Genomic DNA, 26928 nt, shown 5'->3' with positions numbered 1-26928 from the left:
TCTCAAGGTGTACAGAGCCAAGGGTAGACAAAGTGAGGAAATCCAGCAACCTGAGGAGGAAAGCAAATAAAAACCACCCATAGTAGCTCCAAGAGAGCAGGGATTCAATCTTGGATTCATTGCAATACTCTCTGTACTTGGGATGGGGCCCAGCAAACTTTCTGAATGTTCACACAAGGCTTCTGGTAAGAGTGAGCTGCCCCAGGAAACACCACACTTCAGAGACCAAAGTACCAAAAACGAGACCTGAGTTTTGGGAGAACTTAAATAATTTTAGTTTTGAATTTGAAAGTGGGATGGAAAATTTTAAAGATGGTATGATAATATTGAGAACTACATTCATGGGCTGGAAGAGCAAGTGGAAGAAACCATTAAAATTCAGAACAAGGAGACAAAAAAATGGAAGTAGTAAGGGAGTAGATGACAGCCTTAGAAGACAGATGCAGCAATAAAACTGGGAGGAGAGGCAATCATTTTAAAATAACTGACCTCTCTTGGGGGCGCCTGGGTGGCTCAGTCGGTTAAGCGTCCGAATTCGACTCAGGTCACGATCTTGTGGTCCGTGAGTTCGAGCCCTGCATCGGGCTCTGGGCTGACAGCTTGGAGCCTAGAGCCTGCTTCCGATTCTGTGTCTCCCTCTCTCTCTGCCCCTCCCCTGTTCATGCTCTGTCTCTGTCTCAAAAATAAATAAACGTTTAAAAAAAAAAAAAAAACCTGACCTCTCTAGTTTGAAAAAATACTTGAGTTTGCAGATTAAAAGAGCCCACTAAGTTCTAGGCAGGAGTTATGGACAAAGGCATAGACTTAGGCATATCCTATGAAAATTATTGAATTTCTGGGATAAAGATTACTAAAAAAAAAAAAAAAAAAAATCAGACCAGTAGCAGACTGTTACCTTTAACACTGAAAGCCTGGAGACAGGTAGTGACACATGCGGGCCCCAAGAGGAGAAGACGGCCATAACCAATAATCTGAGCCCAGCCATATGATCCCCTGTCAGGTGGTAGCAGCCAGTTGTAAGTGTTTCTTAGGCTTCCTGTTCACAGGGTACTTTAGGACTCCGACTCAATGTCTACATCTAGATATTAGAATAGAATTGTAATAGGATACAATACAATCGCCACTTTAGTTTGGTACTTTCTATCCAATCCTGAGAAGATTCAGTATCTTCCTGGAAGAACATGTCTCTTGAGGCTGATAGGAAGGAAAATCTGGCTGATGTCTCTTATGATGGTATGGAAGTCCTTTTCAAAGTCTAAAAACTAAGTTCCATGATGACCAGGACAGTGATAGTCTGGTGCACTTCCTGTATGCAAGAAATACTTGGTTGATTAAATGATGAAAGAATATACATATAGCTGCAAATCTACATATAGACATAAAGGGGTAAAAAAGCTGAATGTATCTACGTCTATAGAAAGGGGGTAAAGAGTATAACAAAAATACCAAATTGTTAGTCAAGAGACAGGGATTCTCATCCTAAACTCTGCTTGTAATTAGCTCTTCTGCAGCCTTGTGCAAATCATTTCTCATTGGTCCTCAATTTCTTCATCTGTGAAATGGGATGATTGGATTAGAAGATCTCTAAGGGGCTTCCAATTTCAGTTCCCTAAGATTCTGAGATTTCCTAAGATTCCAAGTCACCACATCAGCTACTAGCAGATCCCAGTTCTATTGGCTAGATACACCCACTCTACCTCTGCGCCACCAGCTTCCACCTGACGGGCCCTTTAAAAGGCACAGGCTCAGTGCATCTCACTTGCTAGTGTAGATATTGAGTAAGAAAAAAGTAGAGTGGAGCCCACACCAACCTTCCACAGGAGACCCAGCTGATTTATAAGCATAATAATAAATGCTTATTATTGTATGCTATGGAATTCTGAGGTGGTTTGTTATGCAATGGTAGCTTAACAATGTGTTGCAGCTCTCCAAGACCTACCCCTGGTTACCAGGAAGACAAAAATTTTATTCCACCAAGAATCAGCCTTCCCAGTCCTCCCCTCTGGGTGCTTTCAGTAATCTCTCTAAAAGAAATGGCTGCCTGACTGTGGCAGACATGCCAACTGCAGACAGTGAGTCTGATGGCTAGCTCTGCCCACCAACGAGAGCCTTTCAGTTAAACAGGAAGGGAGCAAGACCTGCCCCAGGTGTGACAGAAAAGCTAATTGCAGACAACAAGTCTGACTGTTAGCCCTACCTGCTAATGAGCCCAAAGTGGTGGCCTCAAACAGGCTTCTCAACAGCATGGAGATCAAACCCTGTGCAGTGCACCCACAGCAGACAAAGCAGGTCATTGCAGCTGGCTGGGCTGAAGGCCACCATGGCTCAGCCACACACAGTAGGGCACATGCAGCCCACACAGGGGATACCCCAGGAGCACCTGGTTCTGGTGACCAGCGGGGATTGCACTACAAGATGACACAGGACTTCTACAAAAAAGATACTACTTTTAAGACCAGGAGCTGTAGCTGACTTACTGAATACATAGAAACAAACACAGAATTAGATAAAATGAGGAGATACAGGAATATGTCTCAAATGAAAGAACAAGACAAGAATCATAGTAAAGGAGCTAAATAAAATGGAGGTAAACAACATGCCTGATAACTCAAAGTAATGGTCATAAAGATACTCACTGGACTTGAGAAAAGAGTATATGAGCTCACAACTTCAACAAAGAAATAGAAGATTTAAAAAACAAGTCAGAGCTGAAGAATTCAATAACTGAAATTAAAAAATATACTAGAGGGAATCAATAGCAGATTAGAGGATACAGAAAAATGGATCAGTGATCTGGGAAACAGTATAAGGAAAACAACCAGTCTGAAAAGCAAAACTAAACATAATAAAAAAAAAATTAGAATAGGGTAAGGGAACTCAGCAACACCATCAAGTATAATAACATTTGCATTATAGGGATCCCAGGAGAAGAGAGAGATAAGGACACAGAAAATTTATTTTAAGAAATAATAGCTGAGGGGCGCCTGGGTGGCTCAGTCTGTTGAGCGGCCGACTTCAGCTCAGGTCACAATCTCGCGGTCCGTGAGTTCGAGCCCCGCGTCGGGCTCTGGGCTGACGGCTCAGAGCCTGGAGCCTGCTTCCGATTCTGTGTCTCCCTCTCTCTCTGCCCCTCCCCCGTTCATGCTCTGTCTCTCTCTGTCTCAAAAATAAATAAAACGTTAAAAAAAAAAAAATAATAGCTGAAAACTTCTCTAATCTGGGGACGGGAACAAACATCCAGATCAAGGAATCACAGAGAGCTCCCAGCAAAATTAACCCAAGGAGGTCCACTCCAAGACACATAATAATTTAAATGGCAAAAAAATAGTGATAAAGAGATTTTCAAGAGCAGCAAGAGAAAAGAGTTACATACAAGAGAAACCCCATAAAGGTATCAGCTGACTTTAAAGCAGAAATTTTGCAGGCCAGAAGGGAGTGGCATGATATATTCAAAATACTGAAAAGAAAAAAAACAAAAACAAAAACTCAATAACCAATACTCTACCCAGCAAGTTTATCATTCATATTAGAAGGTAAGGTAAAGAGTTTCCCAAACAAACAAAAGCTAAAAGAGCTCATCACCGCTAAACTAGCCTTAAAAGAAACATTAAAGGAGATACTTTAAGCGGAAGGAAAATGCTGTAAATAGAGGAAAATTATGAAAGAAATTCACAGGTAAAAGCAAACCTATAGTAAAGGTAGATTAATCACTTATAAACCCAGTATGGAGGTTAAAACATCAAAGTGATAAAATCAATTATACCCACAAAAATTAGTCAAGAGATGCACAAGGTAAAATGTTAAAGATGACATACATAGAACATGGAGGTGGGGGGAGTAGAAATTTGGTGATCTTAGAATGTGTTAGAACTTAAATGACCATCAACTGAATAAAGACTACTATAAGATGTTGTACATGAACCCAATGGTAACCACATATCAAAAACCTGTAATAGACACACAAAAGTAAAAAGAAGGGAATGCAAGCAAAACATCAACACAAACCATCAAACCACAAGGAAGAGAGCAAGAAATAAAGAAATGGAGAAGTTACAAAAAACAATCAGAAGACAAATTAACAAAACAGCAATAAGTATAAACCTACCAATAATTACTTTAAATGTAAGTGGACTAAATGTTCCAATCAAAAGACAAAGGATGACTGAATGGATAAAAAAAAAAATAATAATCTATTTGCTGCCTACAAGAGACTTATTGCAGACCTAAAGACACATGCAGACTGAAAGTGAAGGGATGGAAAAAACATATGCAAATGGAAGGTGGGGGGTGGCACAGGGTAGTAATACTTCTATCAGACAAAATAGACTTTAAAACCGACTGTAACAGTCCACAGCCATACCACCTTGAACGTGCTTGATCTCGTCTAAAACGGACTGTAACAAGAGACAAAGAAGGACACTACATAATGATAAAGGGATTAACCCAACAAGAGGAGGATATAATAATTGTAAATATCTATGCATACAGCCTAGGAGCACCTAATACCTGAAGCCAACATTAGTGGACATAAAGGGAGAAACTGACACCAGTACAATAATAGTAGGGGAGTTTAACACCTTACTTACATCAATGGATAGATCATCCAGCTAGAAAATCAACAAGGCAGCAATGGCTTTGAACAATACATTAGACCAGATGGACCTAACATACATACAAAACATTACATCCAAGAACAGAATACACATTCAAGTGCACATGGAACATTCTCTAGGATAATCACATGTTAAGCCCAAAGCAAGTCTCAACAAATTTAAGAAGGTTTAGGTCATATCAAGCATCTTCTCTGACCACAACAGCATGAAACTAGAAATCCATTACAAGAAAAAAATCTGGAAAAACACACAGGGAGGCTAAACAACATGCTACTAAACGATGAATGTGTCAAGGAAGAAATCAAAAGGGAAATTTAAAAATACATGGAAACAAAACACAGTCGTCCAAAATCTTTGGGACACAGCAAAAGAAGTTCTAGGGGAAAGTTTAAAGTGTTATAGGCCTACGTCAAGAAACAAGAGAAATCTCAAACAACCTAACCTTATACCTAAAGGATCTAGAAAAATAAGAACAAAGCCCAAAGATAGTAAAAGCAAGGAAATAATAAAGATTAGAGCAGAAATATATGAAATAGAGATAAAACACACACACACACACACACACACACACACACACACACACCCCAAAACCCCAATGAAACCAAGAGCTGGTTCTTTGAAAAGATGAACAAAATTGATAAACCTTTATCCAGACTCATCAAGGAAAAACGAGAGGACTCAAAATCAGAAATGAAGGAAGAGAAATAATAACCATGTGACAACACAAATACAAAGGATTATAAGAGACCACTACAAAAAATTATATGCCACAAATTGGACCACCTAGAAGAAATGGATAAATTCCTAGAAACATACAATGTTCTAAAACTGAATCAATAAAAAATAAAACATTTAAATAGACTTACTGGTAGTAATGAATTCAATCAATAATCAAAACTTTTCCAACAAACAAAAGCCCAGGATGAGATGTGGCTTCACAGGTGAATTCTACCAAACATTTAAAGAGTTAATATTTACTCTTCTCAAAGTATTTCAAAAAATAGAAGAGGAAGAAAAAATTCCAAATTCATTCTGTGAGGTCAGCATTACCCAGATACCCAAACCAGACAAAGACAGTGCCCTAATCCAAAACAAAAACAAAAACACCTACAGGCCAATATCTTAAATGAAAATAGATGCAAAATTCTCAACAAAATATTAGCAAAATGAATTCAACAATTCTTAAAATATACCATTCACCACGATCAAGTGGGATTTAGTCCAAGGATGCAAGAGTTGTTCAATATTCACAAATCTACCAACATGATATATCACATTAACAAGAGGAAAGATAAAAAACATATGATCATCTTAGTAGATATGGAAAAAGCATTTGACAAAATACATCCATTCATGATAAAATTTTCAACAAAATAGGTTTAGTGGGAACATACTTAAACATAACAAAGGCTCTATATGAAAAACATACAGCTAACATCACACTCAATGTTGAAAAATGGAAAGCTTTTCCTCTAAGGTCAGGAACAAGACAAGGATGTCCACTCTCACCACTTTTATTCGACATAGTACTGGAAGTCCTAGCCACAACAATCAGACAAGAAATAAAAGGCATCCAAGATGGTAAGGAAGAAGTAAACCTCACTCTTTGCAGATGACACAATACTTATATGTAGAAAACCCTAAAGACTCCACCAAAAAAACTATTAGAATTGATAAATGAATTCAGTAAGGTTGAAGGATACAAAATTAAGGCACAGAAATCTGTTGCATTTGTATACACTAATAATGAAGTAGCAGAAAGAGAAATTAAGGAAAATTTACAATTACACCAAAACAAATTAAATACCTAGGAATAAATTTAAGGAAGTGAAAGGCCTGTATTCTGAAAACTAAGACACTGATGAAAGAAATTAAAGATTTTGACACAAACCAATGAAAAGCTATTATATGCTCATGGTTTGGGACAATTAATATCATTATAATGTTCATAACCACCCAAAGCAATCTCTATCAAAATACCAAATTTTATCAAAATCCTAAAATTTGTGTGAAACCAAAGACCCTGAATAGCCAAAGCAATCTTGAAAAAGGACAAAGTTGGAGGTATCACAATCTCAGATTTCAAGACATACTACAGCACTGTAGTAATCAAAATGGTAGGGTTCTGCCACAAATGCAGACACATAGATCAATGGATATGTGAGGATAGAGAGCCCAGAAATAAACCCACACCTATATTATCAACTAATCTACAACAAAGGAGGCAGGAGTATATGATGGGGAAAAGAGTCTTTTCAATAGGTGGTGTTGGGAAAACAGCTCCATGCAAACGAATGAAACTGGACCACATTCTTCCACCATACCCAAAAATGAACTCAAAAAGGGTTAAAAACCCAAACGTGACACCTGAAACCATACAACTTCTAAAAGAAAACATAGGCAGTAATCTCTTGGACACTGCCTTTAGCAACCTATTTATGGATGTCTCCTCTGGCAAGGGAAAGAAACGCAAATATGAACTATTGGGACTACACCAAAATAAAAAGATTTTGCATGGCAAAGGAAACCATCAACAAAATGAAAAGGCAACCTACTGAATGAGAGAAAGTATTTGCAAATGATATATCTGATAAGGGGTTAATATACAAAATATATTAAGAACTCATACGACTAAATACCAAGAAAAAAACACTTGATTAAAAATTGGACAGAAGCCCTGAATAGACATTTTTCCAAAGAAGACACACAGGTGGCTAACAGACACATGAAAAGATGCTCAACATCACTAAACATCAGGGAAATGCAAATAAAAACCACAATGAGGTGTCACCTCATACCTATAAGAGTGGCTAGTATCAAAAAGATGGGAAATAACAAGTGTTGGTGAGAATGGGGAGAAAAGTGAAACCTTATGCACTGTTGGTGGGAATGCAAACTAGTGCAACCACTATGGAAAACTGAATGGTGATTCCTCAAAAAAAAAAAAAAAAAGAAAAAAGAAAAAGGAAAAGAAAAAAGAAAAAAAGGAAATATCATATAATCCAGTAATTCCACTTCTGGAAATCTATCTAAAGAAAATGACAACATTAATTTAAAAATATATATGCATCTCTATGTTTGCTGCAGCATTATTTACAATAGCCATGTTATGGAAGCAGCCCAAGAATCCATTGATAGATGAATGGATAAAGAAGATATGGTGTGTGTGTGCGCGCGCGCACACACACACACACACACACACACACACACACAGTGGGATATTACTCAGCCATTAAAAAGAATGAGATCTTGCCATTTGTGACAACATGGATGGATCTAGAGGGTATTGTGCTAAGTGAAATAAGTAAAAAAAGACAAATACCATATGATTTCACTTATATGTGAGCTCTAGGATAAGAAGCCAGTCACACATTTTCCAGAAGGTGCAGTATGGATGGAAAATCATCAAACCAGAGAAGGGGTCCCTGAGCTGGGGTCTAACACTCGCCCCAGGGGTGAGTGACCTCAATTTCCTCTTTTGTAAAATGAAGAAATGCCTTCCCTGAACACCATGTGGGCCTATTGTGAGTGTCAAATGAGGAGAGGCTGCTGTTAGTCTCAGGGGTTTGCTATTTGAAGCAGGTTAAGACCAACGAAGTTTTAATTGGTGAGCCTTCCAGGGTGTTTCTGGAGTCAAACTAAGATGGTAAATGGTAACCAGTTGCCCTGATAAGTAGGTCCAGACTTTTTTATATGTTACCTATTTATATATTTTATATGCATTATTCTGACAAGGGGTCAGTAGTAGTCACCAGAACAAAAAAGTAAAGTATCCTCCTATCCTAGAAAGTTAGGGCTTATGGTTACTTACAGTTTAGATCTTGCCTTTATGCACCAAGGTGTGAGGCTCTTCAGATGAAGAAATGACACAGAAGGACATGGTCAGAAGGATCCAAAAGTGTGTGTGGAGGGAGGAAAGGTGTGAGGAGGGGGCAGCAGAGAAGACAGTTCAGGGAAGAGGTCAAGGATCTCAATAAGAACCAGAGGCAGGTTATATTTTGTTGCATTTAGTTTCCAGCTTCCTGACAATCAAGATATCCAGACAGACCAGGTCCCATCATATGACAAAATGAAGCATCAGAACTTCCTGGCATTGAACTCTTAAGAGAAATAAATTGGATATGAAGACCTTCTCACTGGGACACATCACCCAACCATCTCAGAGGCTGCTGTCAGGCTGATGGGCGGTGACCATCCAAGAGTTCCTCTCCCACAAACGCGACCTCACCAGGAGGGGCCTTGGGAGCTGAGAAGGGGGGCTCTACAGACACGGCTCTCCCTGCCAACACCACCATCTCTCCCCATCTCTCCTCCCCCTCCACTTCCCATCCTCCCTGGAGGGGCTAAGGCCTGAATGGAGCCAGGTCCTAAGACATCGGGAGCCCTGAGCTGGGGGGGGAAGGACAGAAGCCAGGTGGGAGAAACCGAAGGCCTCAGCCCGCTGCCCCGAATGAGAGGGACCAGAAGGTCTCATTCCCAGCCATGCTAAAAGCCACAGCTGTCGGAGTGCAGCTACGAGACAAGCCTAAGCAGAGAAACTGCTCGGCCCTTGCTCCCGGTCTGCATTTTCAGTGCTGGCCCAACACGCACCACTCAGCATTCCTTGGTGCCTCAGACACAGGTCCAACACTTACCTCCTCCTGAGTTTCATCTGAGCACTGCCAGCTTCCTCCTCTTCACCACTGACCCTCTCAGCCAGTCACAAAGCACCCACCAGCGGCCTAGTGCCCCAGGATGGCCCTTCTCAGAAGCAGGCAGGAGCCAACACACTGGAAGCCCTCTCAAGAGAGGGAGGAGCCAGCCAGTTAAAAGGTGATACTGGAGCAGAGATAAAAGACCCCTTCCCCCTTCCCATTTCCCCATCTGTTTGTTGTTACCTGTAACCCAGCCCAACAGTTTAATGATAATGAACCTCAAACTTTGGTCCTAATTAAACAAATTAAAAAAAAAAAACCCATCTCTCTTCCCCCAAAGAGGTGGCTGTTAGTTACTTTAAGAACTAGTCAGGGGCACCTGGGTGGCTCAGTCGGTTAAGCGTCCGACTTCGGCTCAGGTCATGATCTCACGGTCCGTGGGTTCGAGCCCCGCGTCGGGCTCTGTGCTGACAGCTCAGAGCCTGGAGCCTGCTTAGAATTCTGTGTCTCCTTCTCTCTGTGACCCTCCCCCGTTCATGCTCTGTCTCTCTCTGTCTCAAAAATAAATAAACGTTAAAAAAAAAAAAAAAAAAGAACTAGTCAAACAAGTGGAATGAGGATCCCTGGTCCTTTTAAAGAGGGCAATAGTGGGGCGCCTGGGTGGCTCGGTCGGTTAAGCGTCCGACTTCGGCTCAGGTCATGATCTCACGGTCCGTGGGTTCCAGCCCCGCGTCGGGCTCTGTGCTGACAGCTCAGAGCCTGGAGCCTGTTTCAGATTCTGTGTCTCCCTCTCTCTGTGACCCTCCCCTGTTCATGCTCTGTCTCTCTCTGTCTCAAAAATAAATAAACGTTAAAAAAAAAAAAAAAAAAAATAAAGAGGGCAATAGTTGGGGCACCTGGGTGGCTCAGTCGGTTGTGTCCAGCTGCAGCTCAGGGCATGATCTTATGGTTCATGGGTTTGAGACCAGCATCAGGCTCTCTGCTGTCAGCACAGAACTTCTTCAGATCCTCTCTCTCTCCCCAAAGTAAATAAACAAACATTAAAGAGGGCAATAGTTGAATCCTAATTTGGTGAAAATTTTACACACACACACATACAGAAAAAGACTGAAGTCATACACCAAAAGCTGGAGTAGTTACCCCTGCTTGGTATAATTATAAAAGATTCTCTATGATATCTTTATATTTTTCCATCTTTTCCATGCATTACTTTTGCGATTAGAAAAAGTTGTTTAAAATCAGTCAATAAAGATAAGCACCATTTGAAAACCTATATTAAGTCAGTGTAGATTAATTACAAAGGCAAATAGCCCCCACCCCTCCTTTCCAACAAGTGCATCCCTGACCATCTTTCCAACCAGATACCAGGAGAAGCTTTTCCAGAGACTGCCAGGTGCTCTTTGCAGGTCCCTCTGCAATCATGAGAACTCCCATCTGTGTGCTTTCGCAGCAATGGCAAAAGGGCAGCGACCATCTGCCCACCCCCAGCTCCTGCTCCATTATTTGTATTAATCGAGGAGTGCTGGTGGTGATGCCTATGTGTGGGGGCGGGGCAGGGTACCAGCATGGACACACCGCCTAAGGAAAGGAATAAGAATCACAAATTGGGGGGCGCCTGGGTGGCCCAGTCAGTAGAGCCTCCAACTTCGGCTCAGGTCATGTTCTTGCAGTTTGTGGGTTCAAGCCCCACGTCAGGCTCTGTGCTGCAAGCTCAGAACCTGGAGCCTGCTTCTGATTCTGTGTCTTGCTCTCTCTCTGCCCCTCCCCTGCTCATGCTCTCTCTCTCAAAAATAAATAAACATTACCAAAAAAAAAAAAAAAAAAAAAGAATCACGGAGTGGGTCAGAATGTCAGTAGTCAGGTCTCCAAATAGCTAGTCCCAGGAGCTTCCAGCAGGGGGCAGCAGGGCGCTGTGAGCAGCTGGCTCCCACACTAGCGGTGGGTGTCACAGATGAAATAGACCTAACTTCTCTGTCAGGTGGACGCCAGGAGCAAGTAATCCTTTAGAGTGTGGGGCTCAGGAACTGAGTGCCCTTACAGAACTGCCTGATAGAAAATAAGACTTTCAACAAGTTGACGATTGTCGCCAGGAAACCACAATTGAACAGAAGAGAAACCCAATTTCTTCCAAAATCATATTTTTCTCAATTTAGAACCTCAAAGTCACCATTTTATGCATTTATTTTATATATTTATTTACACTTGGACTTACTACAAAAAGGTTTTAAGGCAGCTTCACCAAGTCACGAGGCCTCTGTTTCATCCTAACTACACAGAACAAAGGAAACTCAGAATCCGTCCATATTTTCCCCAGGTGATAGGCCCTATTTAGTGACAGACACTTGTCTTAGTGTTTGCCAAAATGAAAGAACGGTACAGGGCGCCCTGGTGACTCAGTCGATTGAGTGTCCAACTTCAGCTCAGGTCATGATCTCACAGTTGATAAGTTCGAGCCCCACATCCGGCTGGACGCTATCAGAGCAGACCCCCCCTTCCGATCCTCTGTCCCCCTCTCTCTCTGCCCCTCCCTAGCTCGCACGCGTGTGCACTCTCTCAAAAATAAATAATAAACATTTTTTTAAAATGAAGGAAGGGGAATTTGGTCCAAGGCTGAGAACAGATGAATTTGGAATGAAAGCCTAATAGCCCTGAAGTGATGCCAAGAGCAAAAAAAACTGGTCAGTGAAAGACATCCTACAAGAAAGAGCAGGTATTAGGAGGCCAACACTCTGGCTGTCATCAGTTGACCTCCTGACACGTGTCTGGGCAAGCAACTGCCCCTCTCTCACAGCTTCCTCTTACATAAATAGGGGATAGGATCAGATAATTTGTCAAGTCCCTTCTATCTCAGATATGGGAACCTAAGGGAACTTCAGGGGTGTACAGGGAAAAAAAAAAAGCTGAAATGGGTTTTGTGCTTTAGGCCTGGTTGGGACATAGGAATTGAGTGGGGAAGGCACTGTTCTTTTTTTTTCTTTTAACATTTATTCATTTTTGAGAGAGAGCGTGAGCAGGAGAGGGGCAGAGAGAGAGGGAGACACAAAATCCAAGCAGGCTCCAGGCTCCGAGCTGTCAGCACAGATCCCGACGCAGGGCTTGAACCCACGCACCGCGAGATCATGACTTGAGCCGAAGTCAGACACTCAACCTGAGCCACCCAGATGCTTCCTGTTCTTATTAAGGTGTAGAGAGTGACTATTTGTGGAAATCACATCTTGACCTTTCTTTACGTGCACAATCCATTTCCAGCCTCAGCACCTTGAAACAGGGGAGGCAGGCCAGTGTGGTTTTCACAATTTCTAGCTTGGAAGTCTTCCTTTTAACCAAAACTGGGAGGGTACAAAGGCATAGGCTTAGGTCTCCCTCGGGCATCCCCTGAGGCCCTGTTTGAAGAGCCCTGGTCTGGAATAGGGAATTGGCTCTTGCTGGGTCCCCGGAGGAAGTACACAGCCTTTTCAACCCCCCACCGGGGCACCACTTAAAACCACGTCAGGATAGGAATACGCGCGTGACAGAGAGCGTCAGGCAAACACAAAGTCTTGTTTAATCTTTACTTTCAATCCCAATCTTTTCCCCTTTCATTACAAAAGTACTAAACAAACACAGGCAGAATTGGAAAACTGACATCTGCAACTATGTGCCTTCGGCAGGCATCTCAATAATCCCATCACCAACACCCCTGTGCAAGGACAGACATCAGGCAGATAATTCGCAGTAATCAGAACTATACCATAAATGCATGATCTTTTTATTTTGTACAAAAATGATCAACACGACAAAAGCCAGAGCGCGTGTTGGTTTTGCACACTCTGATACTCCCAAGATCCTTCTCCTCTGGCCAGGCTGGAGGCTCAGCCTTCCTGGAAGGGAGAGACAACCTAGACCCCCAGCAGCTCACCCGAGTCAGCAAGCTGGATGTGGTATGGAAAGCTGAGAGTGTCAAAGTCCCAGGCCTTTCCTCGGCTTGGAGGGGTGGCGGCCTGGTGTGGCTGTGGCCCAGAAGCCAGGTGGAACACTGGCTGCCTTCCTGTGCAGGCAATGGGCTCCTGGCCCAGGCTCACAGGAAGGTGTCTTTGCTTGTCCCTCTAGGGAGCTGTGATCCAGTCGAGCAGCTGTCCAGGGCGTATCAGTCTCCGACTTATCGTCAGCCCCCTCTGGCCCTCCTCGGAGGAGCTGTCAGTCCACTGTGCCATTGTAGGGTTTGTTGAACTTGTTAAAGGTGAAATCCACAGTGTGTGTGGAGATGGGCTTTCTGTACAGAGGGTTGGAAGCCTGCAGAACACAGAAGGCAAGAGGACACGTGTGTGTCCATTCATTTGAACACACACTCTAGGGGTCAGAGGCCCTTCCTCAGTCAGTCACCCCAGAAGGCGGAGCACGCAGGCAGTGGCAGCCCCGTCCTGCAGGACCATCCCTGCCTCCACATGTCATGCCCTGGGAAGGACCCTCCCTGTCTCTAAGATTCCCTCTTTCTCTCTCAGACGGGCTTGGCCAGATGGTCTGTGAAGTTCCTTCCAACTTTAACAGAAACTAAGTGGGGATTCAGGGGTGCTGCTCCCTGTGCTGCTCAGTCCTTCAGGAGCATGCAGTTTGCTTGGGGAGACAAGACTCGCACAAATGGATGCTATCATAGACTCTTAACAACTTGAGTTCATTTACTGAGTCTGCAGTCGCTCTAGGACTGTCCAGACTCTTTCTCTGAGGCTGCATCAAGCACCTCTTCCCTAAAAGAGTCCTGAGCCAGGTCTGGTGTGAGGCTCTACACAGAGCCCCCTGTGCTTCTGGACCGTGCATTCTCACCTTCTAGAATGGGGTGCACACCACCTCTCTTTGATTTCAATGCCAAAGATGTTAGTGGGCCTTAAAGCTTGTCTGACCTCAACCAGATCTCTAAGCTTGACTTTTTTTCTTACTTCCAGCTCCCCACTGGCTTACCATTTCATAGCGGGCCCTGGACCTCTCACTCTGGAACTTTGCAAACTCTCTCCGGTCATGGATGGTGACGAGCAGCTTCCAGATGGCCAGGAGCGCAATCCCAATCAGGAGGATACTGCCAACCACAGCCAGGAGGATGGTCGTGGCATTGGGGGCAGTTCCACACTCTGGAGGGGACCAGGAGAAACCATGAGCAAAGCCACTAGAATAGCATCCCTACCCACTCCCCCACAATGTCAGGCCTATCTGGAACAACAGGTGCGCCTCTCTTCCTTCCACCTTCTACCAAACACCTTCCCTCTCTTCTCTCTTAGATCCTCATGCTGCTTTTGGGAGACCTGGGGGTGCTGGAAATTTTCTCCAATGCACACAAAGGGGAAGAGTCAAAGAGGGATGGTGACTGTTCCAAGGCCACATGTAGAAGAGACCCTTGGTGGCCGCCCCCCTTTCTCCCAGACGCCATGGTGCACTGTGTGCTCAGCAGCACCTCCCCTTACATGAGTGTATGTGTGCTGGCCTGGCCCATTCTCCGCTCTCCAGACTTGATGTGTCTCAGCCTCCATGTAAATGGTTTCAGAGGCAGACTGGGCAGGCAGGAGGTTTCATGAAGCCGTATCCACAAGGGCTGGGCTGGAGGCCAGCCAACGTTTGTAACCCCAGAGTGTGGCCCTTTGGAGCGAATGTGCTTATTTTCAAAGAACCACAAAGACAGCGCTTGGAAACAAAGCCTCATTCTTACAGGCATGCATCTTGGGCTGGTACCACAGCACTTCCTCTGCCGCTGGCCCAGAGAAGGCGTATTATGTGGTCTGGCTCAATTTGGAAAAACAGTTTGCAAGGCTGTAAATTGAAGGGAGCAAAACCTTTTCTCCTCGCCCCTGTCCCCCTCCAGGGAAGCATAAAAGGGGTCATACTAGAAACCCTAATTACTCCAAAGCAAAAGGCCATTAGTCCCAGGGTCCAAAGCATGAGGCAGAATTATCAATGTCTGCACTAAGGCTTGGCCTCCTCAGTGGCCCAGGAGCTGAGCGTGGCAGTTTAACCCAGAGCCCCGTCTGCCCTTCTTGGACTTCACGGTGGCAAGTGCAGCTGCCCCTCCAGGGCTGTGTGTGTGTGTGTGTGTGTGTGTGTGTACCCAGATGGCCTACCCAGCCTTGACCGTCCACGCCACCACCCCCCCCCACACACCCCCTGCAGAGCCTGTAGCTGCTTACGGCCATCAGCGTCAGCTGTGCAGGTGAAATGTGTGCTATGGCCACTTCTACCCCTGTGCTCCGTCTCCTCCAAGATGAGACGCTATAACTCCCGTGCCTCCATGCCGTGACCTCCAGAGCTCTGCCCGGCAGTGGGTCCCCAGGTGTACATCATCTTTCTTCCAAACTCCAGGAACTGGGTAGGGGTGGCCTTAAATCCCGGTCTTTATAAGGAATTGTGACCCTTGTCTCTCTGGAGTTTGGAAAGCCAGTGAGGACAGAAGGGCGACAAGCCTAGAGCAGGGAAAGGTATCAGAAGCCAAGCTCCCAGGGGGAGCAGAGCCGGCCCTCACCCACCTGGCTCCCTGAGGACTGTCAGGTTGGCCCTCCCGCTGGGGAGCTCTGTGTAGGCGAACATCATGACACAGTCCTTGGCGGTTTTGTAGAAACAAAGCGCAGCCTCTTGGTCATCTTTCACTGGAAGAAAACCAGGTACAAGTGTCCTCTCGGAGCAACCCAGTGTGCTGATGGACAGGGTGGGGAGTCAAGCACCTCAGTTAGGAAAGGGGGTGCAGGGAGGCATGAAGCGGAGGCTGGGCCTTCACAAGTGAGTTTGGGTTTCTCACGTGAAGAACGTGGGCCCAGCATGGAATCTGAATTGCTCTGGGAACACGAATCCCCTGAATGGTGAGGACTCCCTGGGGAATGCAAGAGCCCCCCCAGAGTGTTTGCTGGGAGCGATGTGAAACGGAAGAAGGCATTATGCTTGGAGGCGAGGTTGGTAAGTGGAAGTGCCCTGGACATTAAAGGGACACAGAAAAGAAGGAGCCATTCCGATGCCCTTTGGGGCCTGAGATTTCACAGTTGAGTCCACTTGGCTGAGAGCCAGCTGTAGTGGCCAAGCATCAGCAGCTCTTTGGTAGGGTGTAAAACCAAAAGGACCCAAGGATGACGAGGACGTCTGGACAAGAGCTGGGCACCTGCCATGGTGCCTCACCCACAGATGCCACGGGCCAGCGCCCGAGGCCAGGGCCGAGCCCAGACCACCCGCTCCACTCTTCTAGGGAGCAGTGCCCACCTGTCCCCACATGCCGTTAACCCAACATGATGGACTCATAATCCCCTGTCCAGATGTCACCTGCACTCCAAGGCTTCTCTGGGGAAGGGTTAGACTGATCTCTAGGAGGAAAAAGGAGCAGGGAAGAGGAAAGCAAAGGGGACATTGTTCAGCAATGGCCAATCGGTCCTGAAAAACAGCTGTGGATTGATGTTGTGGCGTGAAATGCTTTTTAGCTCTTGCCTTTGTGACCCTGTTGCTCAAAGGAGGGTTTTTTTGGTTGTTTTTGTTCTGTTTTGTTTTGTTTTGTTTTGAGAGCGAGCGTGAGCAGGGGAGAGGCAGAGAGAGAGGGGGACAGAGAATCCGAAGCGGGCTCTGCATGATAGCAGAGAGCCCAATGTGGGGTTCAAACTCATGAACTGTGAGATCGTGACCTGAGCCGAAGTCAGAGGCTCAGCCAACTGAGCCACCCAGGCACCCCTGCTCAAAGGAGTTTTAACCTGGAACCAGACAAATTAGTGTGGTTATCACATGGGAAATCCTGGACTTTTTCTCCTAGGCCCCATCCATAAGCCTGGCCTGGGTGAGTGTATGTGTATGAAGAAAGCCGAGAGAAGGAAGGAAGGAGGATAAACAGTGAATCTGAACAGAAAGCTTCTCACTGAGGATTACACTGAGAGGCAGCTGTGCATAACAGCTCAGAGCAAGGGCCTCAGTCAGGGGGCCACAGGAAGGCAGCATCTCCTTCCGACTGTGTGCACCCAGGCGGTTGGGGCGGGGGAGTGGCGGGCACTGCCCCGGGTCTGCGGGCAGAACTTGCTGTGAGCCAGTCCTGAAGCACCAAGCAGACACGGTGGCAGGAAAATGGCCACGAGACAAGACTCGGTAGGCTCCCGACCGGCTCCCCTGGTCTAACACAAGCCCCGGCACGCAGGAGATGCTCAACGAACAAGTGCAGGCTGAATGCATGACTCAACATACTCGGGAGCCTCATGTGGCCACAGCGGTCGGTCAGAACCAGGGACGTCTACAGAGGGGGTGAGTCAGGACCAAGAGAGAAGGCAGGGGCTGGGAGCCTGCAGCAGCTGAGGTCAAGGTAGAGGGCAAGGCTGCCAGCAAGGGAGCCTCAGAGGCAGAATCCCTTTCATGGTACACAGTCTTGTTCCCCTCCCGCCCCACCTCACCATTTTAAATGTATAATTCAGTGGCTTTAGTATATTTACAATGTTGTGTAACTATTCCATCCAATTCCAGAACATGTCCGTCACCCCAAACAGACACCATCTTTGTTAGCGCTCAGCCCCAGTTCCCTTCTCTCCCAGCCCTGACAACCACCAATCTATTTCCTGTCTCTGTGCTTTTGCCTATTTTGGACATTTCACATAAATGGAATCCTATGATATATATCCTTTCCGTGTGGCTTCTCACACATAGCATAGTACTTTCAAGAGTCATCTCTCTTGCAGTGTGCATCAGGACGCCATTCCTTTTTCCACTGTATGGATGTACCACATTTTATTTTTCCATTCATCAGTTCATGTACATTTGGGTTGGTTCTCATTTTTCACTCTAATGAATAAAGCTGCTATGAACATTTGTGCACAAGTTTTTGTGTTGACGTGTTTTCAGTTCTCTTGTGTATATACCCGGGAGTGATGTTACTGAATTGTGCGGTAACTCCATTTAATTTGCGGGGACCTGCCAGACCATTTTCTAAGTAGATGCACAAATCTACACTACCACCACACTGTATGAGGGTTCTGACATAGGGGCACTTTGATTCGGTGTAATTATAGTGCTCCAGACCACTTCCAAAGCCGGTCACGTGCATACGGGGCTAAGATATGTGATTTGCATTTAGAAACTCCTCAGCCTGGACAGAAATGTCTGTACTAGTAAAGGGATGGAGGCATCCCAGAAAGGGTGAAACACAAAGGTCTGTGCACCTCTGTCTGAGCCACCCTGTGGGCTCCCACTCAGAATGGACTTCTAGCCATTTGTTCAGAGGTAAAGCAAAGGGTTGGATGGATGGAGTCAAACTGGAGAGGTCAGAATGAGAAGAACCCTAAAATGTGATCTGCCACGTAAGATAACAGAACAAGGAGCGAGCGACAGCTGCAGGAACAGGTGCCTGTTGCCGGGGGGACAGTTGGGACAGCACTCAATCCCAGTGCTGGGATCACTGTGCAATCTAGGCCACACGAGACCCCTGCCCCTTCTGATGCCTTGCAGCATCATGAGAGCCACACCAGGCTGAGGCCAATGTGGTAAAGACTAGGCAGCCATTCATCAAACAGGGTTTCCCTGCCTCCTGGGCACACAACTTGACTACATTTCCCAGCGACCCTTACATCTAAATGTGTCCAAACAACTGAGTTGGAGTCGTGAGCACCATTTCCAGGCCTGGCCGATAACAGCATCTCACGTGATCCCTCACTGTCTTCCCCCATTTGCTGACTGAGTGGAGAGGATTCCAGGGACCTTCAGGAGAATAGAACCTTCAGGTAGAGGGAGCCTGGTTTCCTGAATGACCTTATCAACCAAGGCCTTATCAACCAAAAAGTCTTCAATGGACTCTCAGTGAGTGACTTATATTTAGTTAAGTCACTGAGGTCTGGGATTTGTTATAGCAGCTAACGTGACTTGTCCTAACTAATATACCAACTTCTCCGAGAGCCTGGGAGATGTGACTAAGATGGGGCTCCAGTGATGGTGCAGAAAGTTATGAACAAGAAGTCTTACACCCCAGAGAGCCCAGGGACCCAACAGTAGTATCCAGGACACTGACGTCATGCTTCTCAACTCCAGACTAGAACCACCCTGCTCCCTACCAGGTGGCCCTGAGAATCGATGGTCTCCACAGAGGAGGAAGCCTCAAGGTGTCTACCACAATACAAAAGGGAACAGTTACCCAGGGCCGCTTGGACACACTCACCGATGGTGTCCACCCACGTGATCACCTCATCCTTGCACAGGTTTTGGCAGGTCTGGTTGTCGGCCGGGTCCCCCACGTGAAGTAGCAAGCACTCAACACAGTCTCTTTGGAAAAGAGGCAATAAATGAGGGTGTTAGATGCTGTGCGGTGGTTCCCCACAGGTAACTGAGCTCCCAGGGGTGCATTGCCCACTCTTCTGCTGGGCCTGGGCCCTTGAAGGTTCTACTTCACCCTATCTTCAGATTTTTGGCCTCAGTCAGTGTTTCTGCTGGCCTCTGGTTGCCCAAGGGTTCTTGGAGAAACATGTGAGTTTAGAGGCATGCCTGGTCTACACATCAAGTTGCAGGTTAGAGACTTTCCCATTTTTTTTTAAAGTAGGTTCCATTCTGGGTCTTGAACTCATGATTCTGAGATCAAGACCTGAGCTGAGATCAAGAGTCATCTACTTAACTGACTGGTGCCCCAGAAACCATTCAATTTCTGATACCAGGAGCCAAACCCATCTTCACTCAGCTGTATCACATGCCTTTGAAGAGCCTGCTCCAAGCAGGAAACTTTGGAGTGATTAAAAAAATGGGATTCCTGGCCTCATAGAGGGGTCCTCACACCCCCCTGGCCAGTGCTTAATGCTGCCAAATTGCCCCATTTCCCAGGATTCCTACTAGGGGATCACTGCCAGGGCAGGGCCCTTAACCCTCCCACATATTAGACTCTCCAGGAGGCTTTCTAGAAAATACCATCTCCAGGGCCTGACCACACCAATGGGATCCACACCTCTGGGGCAGAGCCTGGGCTTCTGGATTCAGATTCACACAGTGAGGGTTGTGAACCATTGTCCTGGAGCCCTTCTCCCTCCCAGATGGAGCCTGCCTGGAGGGTTCTACCCTCTATGAGTTGGTCTACACTAGACTCTGGTAGAGGCTACAGGGTGGCAGTCTCCTTCCAGGAAACCCACATTTCAACAGGGGCCTTCTGGAGAAATTGGGTTAGGAGCCAAAAAGTCTCATTTTGAGCCCCTTCTCCTCCCACCTCAGGTGCACAGTTTAAGTCAGATATTGTTATTGTGTAAAAATGCTTACGTAAAATGCTCAATTAAGGATCAGTACTCTACTTCCCATAGTCAAACCCAGTTCCAGACAGTCCCCATCTACCTTCACTTTACATCAGTGAGAACAGAATCCCGAGGCTGTGGGGCCAGAGAAGCAAAGCTTTCACAAAAGGTCTGTGATGCCTGCAGTGGTGGGAGAGGGGCCCGACCCCTCTGGGGGACTGTGGGATGGGGGAGCACAAACAGAACCCCAGGGAGGAGCGGGCTGGGCAAGACAACCAGCTGACAGTGAATTCTCAGGGACTTAGTGGGGTGATGGTGCCCGGTGGCGATGGGGGTGGCTGCCCCAGAAGCAGGGGCTTCCTTGAGACTGGGTTAGGGCCCAAGGGCCGAATCTGTGGAACACAGGTGCTGATACCACAGAGCCACAGTGACCCGGGGGATGGCCACTCTGCTCACCCATAGGCCCATGGGGACCAGTGAGGTTATGTGTCTGGAAAGCTCTCTGGCAAAAATGTGGAGGGATGTACAACCACGATGCACAGCCTGAATTACCATCATCTGTTTTTTTAATTCCTTGAGATTGAGGCCAGTTACTAGATTTCCAGGGGAAACTTCAGGGGAGCAGCAGAACTGGAAAGGAGCTGGACAGCACTTCAAGCGCCCCCCTTTGAGGCCAGGGGAGACAGCAGGGCCATGAGACGCTGTGGCCGCAGCTCCAGCACCCAGTGCCCTGCCTCTCGGTAAGCCCCTCCCAAGTCCTCACTTCCCTTTCTGAACGTTGGGGAGGAAAGCAGGCAGGACTTTCTTAGGAATTCAGGGGTGCCGAGGTGGCTCAGTTAGTTGAGCGTTTGGACTTTTGATTTTGGCTCAGGTCATGATCTCATGATTCATGAGATCCAGCCCCACATCAGGCTCATGCACTGACAGCTTGGAGCCTGCTTGGGGCTCTCTCTCTCTCTCTGCCCCTCCCCGGCTTGCGCTCTCTTGCTCTCTCTCAAAATAAATAAACAAGGAAAAAAAAAAAAAAGGAATGCAGCTACCCCAGAATTGGCCATAACATCCCACTCTCCTGGAACACTCCATAGAAACATTCTGGAGTTACAAACAAGTTGGTAATGTTTGCATTTCCCCTGAGGCCAGAGTCCCAGAGTGCAGACAACTGAGACTTGGCTGCAGGCCAGGAAGGGGCGGTTTAGCTCTGGCCCTTTCTCCGGCCTCTGGGATTAGCACACCACAAGTGACCCCCAAGCTGACCCTCCTCTCAGCGAGGATTCGCCAGCCTTCCAACTGCAACCGTTGTTATTAAACCACATTAAACCACAGGGCCACTTCCAGGAAACGTTCCCTAATTATCCATGTGGATTTATCAGTCTAACTTGTGTGCTCCACATACTGGGCTGAAACTTGTGATATATTGTAGTCATGTGTTAAAATAAGTCTGGCCTTTTAAACAAACAAGTTGCTGAGAGAGACTTTACTCAGAGAGCCTGTTAATTGAAATCAGCTGAGCCTGAGTGTGAACTCACCCAAGGTGAAGGGTATGTTTGGTTAGTTCTAGAAAGTGGAGACTGGCTGTTCTGAAACCCCAAGTGGGGAGGGTGGGGAAGACAAGGCATTCAAAACCTGGTGGTTCTTGGCAAACCAACAAGTAGAAAAACATCACATAAGTCACTTTCAAAGGGAATGTGTTTAAAAAAAAAAAAAAAAGAAGTTGCAACTAGGCTTTGAAAGAAACAGAGAGCATCAGTGTGGCCCAGAGATAAAGAAAAAGGAATAGTGAGGTTTCCTTATGGCATTTCTTTGCTCTCCTTGTGTCGTTAGTATTGCTTAATGGATAACAAATTATCAGATACTGTTTCTTCTCGGAAATGAATGCTTTAAACATTTAAAGCTACGGTTGTTGTGCCCTTTTGACCTAAAGCTAAGGTTGTCGGGCCTTTTAACTAACCTACGCCAAAACTGCATTGCCTTGCTGCTCGAGGGGAATGGAAGAAACGGGCTTGATCTACTTTTATTGATTCCATGTGTGTTGTCCTAGCTTGCCCCCCTCCCTCCGCTAACCTCGTGTGTCCCAAGGACAGCCCGAAACAGTTCTGTGAGAGGAGCTGGGGGAGCGCGCCCTGCTCCGTCATAAAACGTGGGTGACGGCTGTGATTCCATGCTCACACGGCCCCAGCTACTTGGGCTCCAGATCCAGGATCCTACCCTCCTCCCCTGGGACGTTGCTATTTGGATTTCTGTCATTTCTCCACTCTTAGCAGGTCTAAAGTGGGTCTGCTTTTCTTCTCCCTCCCTTTCCCCGGCTCTTCTCCAATTACACAAAATAAAATCTGGTCCTGTCTATCTTGTCTCTCGATCTACAGCCAGCTTTCAATTACCCACGCCTGGATTATTTGAGGCAAACATCCAAGTAGGGGTTGTGCCACCCAGAACATTTCTGAGCAAGGACCGACCAGCAGCCAAGGCAGGCTCGGAGAGCATGAACTCCTTTCTTTATCAGCCCAAGCCAGACATGTGGAGGGGAGATCTGCCAAAAGAAAATTGCACAGTTGCGTTCCCCAGCCCAAGGGAAACGACGTCTGTACTATTATTTGTTTCTGATTATCTGTGCCTGTTTCCCTCACGCCGGGCCCCCTAGCGTGGATGATGATGACACAGCTGTTCCTTTAGCAAAATTCAAGAGAAACGGTCACTCATGCCTTCCTGATGGCATAGCTCCTGGATCCCTTTAATTCCCGCCCATTCGCACTCTGGCAGAGGGGCAAGGGCAGAGCTGCGGGGAGGTCAGCATGGAGAACGTGACCCCGTGGCTGAGTCAGTGGAGGCGCGGTGCCCACTGTCCAGACAATCTCTGCATTCAGCTGCAGTGCAGGGCCAGCGTTCCATTATCTGTATAAATGGAGCAGAAAATTCAAAAGCCATTGTGGTTTGTTCCTGGCATGTCTTATCTAGGTCGAATGCCCTCCTATCTGATCCATGTTCTGATTATGTTTTGTTCCAAGCAACATTTGCCATACGGTGTCCTGTGAAACATTATTTGGGAAATGTTAATGTCGGGGAGGGGATCGAACTTGTTTGAAAAACAGAAGCATACTACATCCCCCTGTGAAATACTCAATAGCACTCAAAAGGCTCTGAGAAGCCACTATTTTGGTACCCAAACCAGTTGAAATTAATTCAGTGATCTGGTAACTTCTAAGTTGGGGAATAGAATAACAGTCTTTTTTTTTTTTTTTTTTTGGTTCTGTTTTTATTTTCTTACAAAATCCCCAAGGAACCAGTGTTTCAAAGACACTATTTTAATATACAGTTAAAGTTTAGTTAATGTTCGTATGAGTTTAGCTCCCCAGAAAAGGCTGGGCAGTGTAAAATGCGGGAGATGGGGACTAAGAGGTGGGCCGGCCGCAAGGGCTGACGGGCTGAAAGATGGGCCTGGTCTGGGGTGAGAAGCGGGAGTGAGGGTGCCATTACCTCTTGGTGCTGCAGGCATCTGGGCAAGTCGGGCATTTCTCACACGTCTCCCCAAAAGCTCCTGGCTCTGTGCACTGGCATTGCCCACAGACACAGTGCCCACGGTCGCTGCAGATCTGGCCATCCTTGGCCAAGCACGTGCTGATGTCTGTTGAGCAGTTACAGTTGTCCCCAATGTAACCTGCGTGGCACTTGCATTCTCCACAGTGACACTCGCCGTGGCCTAAAGGGACACACACAGCACATCAGCGCCTGCCTGCATGAACACATAACCAACCACCCAGCGTCTGCCTTGCACCAAGACAATGGGGAGCCAATACAACTGTGCCCTCCAACTCTGTTTGGGCAGACAGACAGGGCCTAGAGCCCACATGCATGCATAGCAGGGGGCCGGGCAGCTTGTGTGGCCCAGCTAGGTCTGGGGCGGTGCTCTACGTTGGTCCAGAATTTGACCAAGTAACACCACAGGACCATGACCCCAGAGAGTTTCTTCCTGTCTCAGTTGTCATGTGAAGAATGGCCACCAAATATGTCCGCTTCCAAATCCCCAGAGTAAATGTTACCTCCTGCAGATATGACTAGGTGAAGGATTTTGAAATGGGAGGTTCTCCTAGGTTCTCCAGGTGGGCCCCAATGCCATCACAAGGGTCCCTAGAGGACGAAGACAGAGGGAGACTGGACCACACTGGTGATGGGACAACAGAAGCAAGATGCTAGCTCCTGCCTTTGAAGATGGAGGAAGAGGCCACAGAGCCAAAGAACGCGAGGAATGCAGCTCTAGAAGCTGGAGACGGCAAGGACATGGATCCTCCCGAGAGCCTCGGAGGGAGTATGGCCCAGTCAGCCCCGTGACTTTAGCCCAGACCTCCAGAATTCAAGAGAATAAATCCATGTTGTTAAACTCTGTGGTAATTTATTACAGCCACAGCGTGCAGTGATGCTGAATTCTGGCTCCGGCCTCAGAGCCGTAGCCCCGAGTGGGATGATTCGGGCACAGGTGCCAAGGTCAGCAGTGGCTAATTGAACAGCACTCCCTATATACACATCAGGCTTTGCAGCATAAACTTGAGCAGTTTCTACAACGGGGCCATGTGGCAGGGACTGTTCCTTCCCTCACATCACAGCTGCCGCAGATGAGACACAGAGATGAAGCTGCTTGTTGAAGATCACCTGCCTGTGGTGGAGTCAGGACTCACACCAGGGAGTCTGAACCCCAGCACCCACTGCCTCTCTGGAGGAAAGACAGCAGAGTAGGCCCTAAGCAGGTGGACAACCAGTGGAAGGTTGCCCTGCTCTCCTTTGTAGGAGGGCGAGGGGCTGGGCATGCCCCTTGCAGGTGTCAAGGGCAGAGGCTCACTGGGCTCAGAGGGCAAGTGCCAGCGTGAGCGAATGTGTCACTCAGGAAAAAAAAAGCATGGAGAGCGCCATCTTCCAAGGGCGCCAAGAGCCTGACAATGGATTCTCGATCCTCTGCACTAACAGAGGCAGAAAGCAGCGTTACGGCACTTAACTTTATAAAATTTCCCTTACACTAACTATTATGACAGCATGCTTTCCTTCCTGATGACATTTTGCTAAGGCTAAGACTAAAAGAACCAAGAATTGGGGCGCCTGGGTGGCTCAGTAGGTTAAGCGTCCTACTTTGGCTCAGATCATGATCTCATAGTTCGTGGGTTTGAGCCCCGTGTTGGGCTTTGTGCTGACAGCTCAGAGTCTGGAGCCTGCTTCAGATTCTGTCTCTCTCTCTCTCTCTCTCTCTCTCTCTCTCTCTGCTCCTCCCCCGCTCATGCTCTGTCTCTCTCTCTCTCTCAAAAATAAACAAACATTAAAAGTAAATTAAAAAAATGAACCAAGAATCTGTATCATTGCGCAGCCAGTTACATACTAGCAGGAGACCGCAGCAGTGGGGGATGGGCATCAGACAGGTGGAGGCCTTGCATTTTACTCCCACACCTGAGCCAGTTATCCCAGTAGCTGGATCCCAGCACCTTCTGTGAGACCGCCAATGAATGTGACCCACAATTTAGTTCAGGACCTAACTCCAGAGAGCTTCTTCACCGGCCACTTACTTCCTGCCCACCCCCCCTCTCCTGCTCTGTCGGCTCCGTGGTGCCTAGAATCTGCAGGCAGGAGGGAGGCCATCTAGAGTGACCAAGTCTCCCAACCTTCCCGGGGCCAGACAGCCTCTCTGTTTGCACCGAGGCTCAGAGCCTCAGCAGATACTGCGCCGGGCGAGAGCCCCCTCCCATTGCCTGCGCAGTGCCGAGGCATATGGCAACCCTCTGGGAAAGGTGAGGAAAGCCAGCAGGAGGCTGGGTGCAGTCTAACTGCCTAGGAGCTGGCATGTGAAGGTGAGGTACAGGAGAGGGCAGCACACCTACTCAAGGGTTACACAAGGTGGGGGCAGGAGGCTGGAGGGCACTGGCAGCAGAGTGCACGGCTCCCACGGGAGGGCGGCTGCAGACCCCTCCTCTAGCCCGGTCTGTGAACAGTGCAGGTTTCAAGGCTTGGCAGGCAGGAAGCCACCCCCCACAGGAAGCCTTCCCGAATGAAATGGATCCAATCTGCACAGCCCCTTCACTCTCCAGCCTCAGGGGCCACACTGGTCAAGAGCCTGTTTCAAATTAAAAATGGGTCACTGTCGAGGGTAATTCCCCCCCCCCCCCAACCACCACCATTTTATTATGAAAGTTTCCAAACCTGCAGCCAAGTTGAAAGGATTGTACAGTGAACATCCATATGCTTGCCACCCACACTCCACCGTTAGCGTGTTACCTGCTGCTCTATCGCACATCCACCCCACCCCCTCCACCGGTCAGTGCAGTTTCCAAAACGCATTTCCAAGTGATCTGCAGATATGAGTGCACTTCTGGGGAAGGTTTTGAACATAGCTCTGGCACTCCCCAGCAGCTTGTATGCCACACTTCCCATAAAGCATGGTCAGTGCCGTATTTACAAGCAGCACGACAGTACCTGGGTCAGAGGGACTGCTTTGCTGGAGACAGCGGGTGCTGTTTTTCTCCCTGCTCTAATTGTGTG

At 47.0% G+C, this 26928-nt stretch overlaps 2 protein-coding genes across 3 annotated transcripts in view; one reads left to right on the top strand and one right to left on the bottom strand.

The window, feature by feature from the left end:
* The window catches only part of UMPS (uridine monophosphate synthetase), a 67143-nt gene that overhangs the window by 35044 nt on the left and 5171 nt on the right, over positions 1 to 26928 (top strand). The window lies entirely within an intron of this gene.
* ITGB5 (integrin subunit beta 5) overlaps positions 12785 to 26928 on the bottom strand; it is a 123058-nt gene continuing 108914 nt past the window's right edge. For both annotated transcript variants that reach the window (XM_058731096.1, XM_058731097.1), the window contains 5 exons: positions 23890 to 24112; positions 19368 to 19471; positions 15733 to 15852; positions 14183 to 14349; positions 12785 to 13519 (listed from right to left, as the gene is read on the bottom strand). In XM_058731096.1, the coding sequence (XP_058587079.1) occupies positions 13424 to 13519; positions 14183 to 14349; positions 15733 to 15852; positions 19368 to 19471; positions 23890 to 24112 (710 nt within the window). In that variant the 3' untranslated portion in view covers positions 12785 to 13423. The remainder of the gene's footprint in view (positions 13520 to 14182; positions 14350 to 15732; positions 15853 to 19367; positions 19472 to 23889; positions 24113 to 26928) is intronic.

Source organism: Neofelis nebulosa, chromosome 5, assembly GCF_028018385.1.
Source record: "Neofelis nebulosa isolate mNeoNeb1 chromosome 5, mNeoNeb1.pri, whole genome shotgun sequence".
NCBI classification, from domain to species: Eukaryota; Metazoa; Chordata; class Mammalia; order Carnivora; family Felidae; genus Neofelis; species Neofelis nebulosa.
The sequence above is the reverse complement of the archived record's forward strand: the minus strand, read 5'-3'. Positions and strand labels throughout refer to the sequence as shown.